Genomic DNA, 6,185 nt, shown 5'->3' with positions numbered 1-6,185 from the left:
GTGTTTTCCCAAAAAAAAAAAAAAAAAAAGACTTAAAATAATTATGCTGATGATCTGTGAATAATTAAATAAAATATTTTTACAGCGCAAACAGTAGTTTCAATATATAAAAAAGACTGGACCTAAAGTCGAAATTGTGAAACACTTCACGTAAGAATAATAATGACATGCTAAAGGACTTTCTGTATTTTTTTGTTTCTTTCTTTCTTTCTTTCTGAGAGAGAGAGAGACAGCATGAGCAGGGGATGTCCGAGAGAGGAGATACGGAATCTGAGACAGGCTCCAGTCTCTGAGCTAGCTGTCAGCACAGAGCCGGACATGGGGCTCGAACCCACGAACCATGAGATCATAACCTGAGCCGAAGTCAGACGCTTAACCCACTGAGCCACCCAGGCGCCCCAAGGATTTTCAGTATTAAGTAACACCATATGACCACAGTGAAATATCACATATCACCATGAGAATCAACGTAATTTTATCTATTTCCAGAAGAAACAATGGGATTGTATATATTGTTAAGTTACCTGAGTGGAAAAGAACTTTCCTCGGAAAGAGAACTCTAGTTGGCTAGGCCAGTTTGTCCTTTGTATTTGTTTTAAAAAGACAGACAACTTACCATTTTGTCATCTCCAGGAGCTTCAGTGTTTGACACAATGAGGTTCTGCTGGGCTAAATCATCAGGAAACACTTTGGGCTGTTTAGCTGTCCCGGTGGCCCCACAGACTAAGGTAAATAGGATGCCTGGAGGATGAGAGAAATTGCCTCAGCTTATCATAAAACAACGTGAAGTTATGAATTAAGGATGACCAATACGAAGACAGCTTTCCCGAAAACATACGCACGATGGCTTGTGGAGAACCAGTACGCAGTAAGCAAGTCCGCCCTGATCAGAGATGCCGTGAAGACATGCTAAAAAGACTGTCTTTCTGCACTGAATTTTAGGTCTATGCTGACAGAACACTAGAACCGTACTTTCAATATGCAAATTAAATATGTTGTGCTAAATTGAAATTGAACTATCTATATCCAAATGGCTAGCCACAGACAGCAGCGTTGATTCAAAGAATGAGTCTTAAAAGTTATTTCAGAGGCTCTTATTTGAGTTCACGCAGGGACTTACAAAAGAGCAACGCTATGCCCAACAGTATTGCAAGGATGGCCCACTTTCCAAGCCTCACGTCTGCGTTGCCAGTCCTTGTGTCTGAGCGAATCATGCAATCATTTTCAGTAACACAGTCACATAACAGAACTTTTAATGGAGTGACGACTGACAGGCCATGTCTGTCTCTAACTCTGACAGGTACTTGATACGGTCCAAATGGAGGGTCGTTCTGATAGGAAAGACGAGCTGCCGTATCTGAAAGAAAATAAAACCGAGTGATATAAAATGCCATGAATGTCTCCTAGTGTTAGAATATTCACCATATTTCTCGACAAATGGATCTTCCTGATGGGAAGGCACCGCTGGTACGGGATTGTGAATGGGAATGGACTGAGGAGCTCTAATCTACGGCGATGGTAAACATACTGCATAGAAAACTCTATCCCTGCTGCCTCTTATAGAATTATCTTCTGGCTCTTATAATAACATATTTTTCTATCCAAAAACAACCTTTTCCAATCACAAGTAGTAGGCTTGTTAAGACTTTGGTCTTTATCACCACTTTAAAAGTTTTTAATAGAAACATACAGTGCAATTTTCATTTATACACGATTCATCGTAGAGTAACAGTCTGAAATTCTTGACATTTCTCCTTACTTTGTCTGCATATATTGTGCCAAACAAAATTACACAGTTGTGACTTACCGTCAGAGACTGATTCTGACAATTCAGAACGTGGCTGACCTTGAACATACCAGCAGGCATGAGCAGTTCTGAGGCTACTACATCTCATGGTCCTAAAGGACACTGAGGCCAACTGTGTATTTTTTAGTTTGGCTGTATGTTTTTAGGTCAAGGGTAGAAAATATCCAGGTCAAGATCTAATTCAGTCTTAAGTACAGATCCAAAGATACAATATTATCCTGAATGTAAACACCACATGTCTAAGAATAATCCCTCCCAGTGCGACAATTCCATTGATTTTTTAAGGTGTTTCAAGCTCTAAATACAAATTTCCGTGTTAGGGTAAAGTAATCAGTGAGTAAGTCTATTTTAAAGGAAAGCATGGTGGGCACCTGGGTGGCTCAGTCAGTTAAGCATCCAACTTCAGCTTGGGTCATGATCTCATGGCTTATGAGTTCAAGCCTCTCGATGGGCTCTCTGCTGTCAGCATGGAGCCCACTTTGGATTGGATTCTCCATCTCCCTCTCTCTCTCTGCTCCTCTCCCACTATCTCTCTCTCTCTCTCAAAAATAAATAAAGATTAAAAAAAGCCAAAAACAAATAAATGAAAACATCGTTAACTTGCTAAGTTTATGTGTAGGAAATAATAAAAAGATTAACAAAACCAAAATTGATAGTGCATAATGTGCCATGGTCTGATGCATTCATTATCCTATTTGTTCCCCCAAATAATCCCATTTTACATATGAGTAAATTAAGCCCCAAAGAGAATAAATAGCATGGTCATATTTATATCACTAATAAACAGTGGAACCAACATTTAACACAGCCTATCTGACTTCAAAGCCTGTTTAGGACACGTTCTTAATTTGGTGTTTCCCAGACTTTTGGGTTATTTCACAGATGAGTAAAACTTTAAAGTAACAAAGCTTTGACCAACATAATCCTGCCACTGTTTTACTGTATGGATAGGAATATTAAAAAAAAAAAAAATACCACCTCATTCCACATTATCTAAAAGAAATGATATTATGACACCAAATCAGTAGGAAGAACAAAATCTAAAAAAGAGGTTAGTGATTCCAGAGAAAGAGCAGTGATAACCTTACACGCACACACACACACACACACACACACACCAAAACACTGTTCTTGAAAAGACTGAAAATGCTCTGTCCACAGACCAGGATTCAGGACACGGAGTCTTAACTGGTCGCCGTAGCTTCTATGTGTCCTTGTTTTCCTTCCCCCTTCCTGTTCCCCTTTCCTTGGTTCACAACCTTTGTCTTTTTAATTTGTCATAAAAGAAATAGAGGAATACTCATTGGAAGCATGGGGCTGAACACCATTCAAGGACATCGTAAAGGCAAACACTCTCTGCATACAGCAGATCTTGAACCGTGAAAGCTGAAGTGGGAGGCGGCCAGGCCATCAGGGCCCGTGGGCAGTACAGTCAGGAGATGCTGAGGGCACCGCAGAGCGAAGAGCTGATGGAGAGAGTGAGGCGGCTGGCAGGGAAAGGGGCCCCTTCCTTTGTTGCCATTCTTATCACTATAGATCCTCTCATGGGGAAAGTCAGAATTACAGACTAGGAACTAAGTTGGGGGAGAAATCCAAGCAGAAAACAAAAGATGAGAAAAGTTCAGAGGTAAAAGCAGTGCACAGACAAAGGACAGCAGAGTGGACTCTACGATGCATACCCAGATTCCCTGCACTCAGGGACATATTGTCCTCATATTGCCCCAGCTGTTTGGGGGCTATAAGCTTCTTCAATGTCTGTGCCATTCTGTCAGAAGTCACACCCTTCAAGGCACCCAATCCACTGACCCGAGCCATGAGAGAGTAGGGAGCCTCAACTTGGGCCATTAGCTCATGGCTGTCCTTTGACTGGGGCTGCAGCTTGACTTCTCTCTGCCCAATTCTGCTTTCCTTCCTTTCATATCTATTGATGTCAAGCAAATTCCTTATTAACACTCTGCCTGAGAAAGTCTTCTTTCCGAGTCCACTTCCCAGGGAACAGACCTGCAACACATGGGGATTCCCTTATGACCTATTAAACCATTAGTGAGTGAAGAACCTATATGGATGAGAGGTAAACAAGTCAGGAAGTGATTGCAATAGACTCAGTCTAAGGCAGTGTATGTGTGGGGGAGGGGCACAAGGACCCAAACAGCGCCTAACAGAATCTGGGCACAGGAGAGATGAGAAACAGGTGCCAGTGGGGCATCTGGATAGCTTAGTTGGTTAAGCGACTGACTCTTGATTTCAGCTCAGGTCATGGTCTCATGGTTCCTGAGTTTGAGTCCCACTTCCCACCACACCAAAATGGAGAAACTTTCTTTCTTTTATCAGTGGTTCCCACACAGTGAATTATTCTTCTGTTGCATCAAGAAAAAACAAATTATTTTAGACATCTTGATGCTGAAAAAGACAAAGTCATGGTTAGTGATACATACCATTAATTCTTGTCAGTCTCCACATTCTCTCAATGCCTGAATCGGGAACACTCTCCAAACTGAAGTCAAAGGGTGGGCCATTTATAAGGTCATCAGGATCCTCTGCAACGATTGTCGCAGATGACATGACGGTTTTGCAGATGACCACTGTCTTTTTTGTTATAACTGGGCCATTATCATTCACGTCTTCAAGTATAATTCCCAGTGTCCCAGTACATGTTCTCCCATCTAGAAAATTGGATATAAAAATAGAGCACTTCAATGTCCTGAGTTTTAACTAGGAAATTATACATTGAAAAATATAGTTTTAAATGTGAATTTGACACTTGTAACATATCAATGACAAGCACAGTCATAGACTGTGCCCTTAAGGAATGTTAAAAAAATATCACTTTCAGATGGCTTGTAGAGACAATAACTGCTATTTAGAGTTGTCATCCATCCACTAAATGGCTGCAACAGACATGGGAACTTTTACGGAGGTTAGTTTTGACTGATTTTTGAAAGGAAAAAAGAGGAGGATGAACAAGGGCATTTCTGGTATGTCTAAATGCTCAAGGACATTCAGGAAGGTGGGCAAGTAGGGCATGCACATCGGTGTTCTAGACATAATGAAGGGGAAGGCAGATTGGTTGGAGTTCAAAACCGCAGAGAAGAGCCAAGCGTCCTTGAAAACCAACCTAAGGAGCCTGGAGTTAAACATCTAGAAAGTGGGTAAGGTTTTGGAGCAGGGGAACTGAAAGGTAGAAGACGTGGATTTGGAAGATTAGAACAAAGTAGTACATAGGACCATTTGAAAGGTGAAAAACTCCAGAAGCAGAAAATCATTTGCAAACCAAACTAATCAGAGTGGCTGTAGCCTAAGGAGTGAATCTGTTTATATATTTATTTTACTTTTTTAAGTTTATTTGTTTTGAGAGGGAACGAGAGAATTAGCAGGGAAGGGGCAGAGAGAGATGGAGAGAGAATTCCAAGCAGGTTTCTCAGTATCAGGTCTGACTTGGGGTTTGGACCCATGAACTATGAGATCATGACCTGAGCAGAAACCAAGAGTCGGATGCTTAACCGACTGAGCCACCCAGGCCCCCCTGATTTGTCTATATATATTTAATAAAAACTTAACCGAATAACCACTTAGTACAAAGCACTGTACTGGAAAACCTATGGGATTTAAAGATGAAGTGGGCATGTGTCCAGGCCACAAACCAGTAACACGGTTGTGAGGCCCGAGGCTGAACACAAATCCAGGACTTCCATCTCTAAATCACTTATTCTTTCTGCTATTTAATAAGGAGCCCGTGGATACCAAGGGTGGAAAAGAGGAGGAACAGACCTGTGCTGCCTGCTACCTGGGGCCATGTCTTATGTGAAGCGGCCAGCCTATAGGAGAGCTGGAAGACAGGGCACAGCCCTGCAGTCACGACCGCAACCCAGGCAACAGGACCTATGATACCTGCAGTGTCATCAAGGGCCAGGACAACTGGTTCTGAAACGTGGGGCACAGCAAAGGACAAGGTGGGGGCAACTATAAGACTGTTATGGAGTAAAGCAGGAGAGAGGGAGAAGCCAACAACAGAAAGCCAACTGAACGCTTCCCACATGATAGAGCTTGCAAGTTAAAATTCCAGAATGAGCAAGATTAATGCTAAAAGGAAAACCACCAAAATCATCCAGCAGAAGATTAATTCACTCTACGCAAGACATCTTTGAAACATGTATGTTTAGTATCTTCAAAGACATACGAAAGGGCAACTATTTAAACAACAATGAGATTAATAGCTTAAATTCCAGTAGAAATAAAACAGCAACATTCCTCTCATAGGGACTCTAGAAGAAGAGAATAAACAGATGGCAGGGAAGCAGTATTTAAATACCTAATTGCTGAGAATATCCAAGAATTAAAGAAAAACACAATCTTCTGTGCTAGATAAATAAAAATAAAT

The 6,185-nt window shown here is 41.4% G+C and overlaps 1 protein-coding gene across 2 annotated transcripts in view; it reads right to left on the bottom strand.

Moving 5' to 3' along the window:
- The window catches only part of DSC2 (desmocollin 2), a 37,875-nt gene that overhangs the window by 5,277 nt on the left and 26,413 nt on the right, over positions 1-6,185 (bottom strand). For both annotated transcript variants that reach the window (XM_077753842.1, XM_077753841.1), the window contains exons 12-14: positions 4,243-4,470; positions 1,121-1,357; positions 617-741 (exon numbers count right to left, since the gene is read on the bottom strand). In XM_077753842.1, coding sequence (XP_077609968.1) covers positions 617-741; positions 1,121-1,357; positions 4,243-4,470 — 590 coding nt within the window. The remainder of the gene's footprint in view (positions 1-616; positions 742-1,120; positions 1,358-4,242; positions 4,471-6,185) is intronic.

The sequence above is a fragment of the Crocuta crocuta genome, unplaced genomic scaffold (genome assembly GCF_008692635.1).
Source record: "Crocuta crocuta isolate KB4526 unplaced genomic scaffold, BGI_CrCroc_1.0 scaffold231, whole genome shotgun sequence".
NCBI lineage: Eukaryota > Metazoa > Chordata > Mammalia > Carnivora > Hyaenidae > Crocuta > Crocuta crocuta.
Note: the sequence above shows the minus strand (reverse complement) of the source record. Positions and strands in the feature narration are given on the sequence as shown.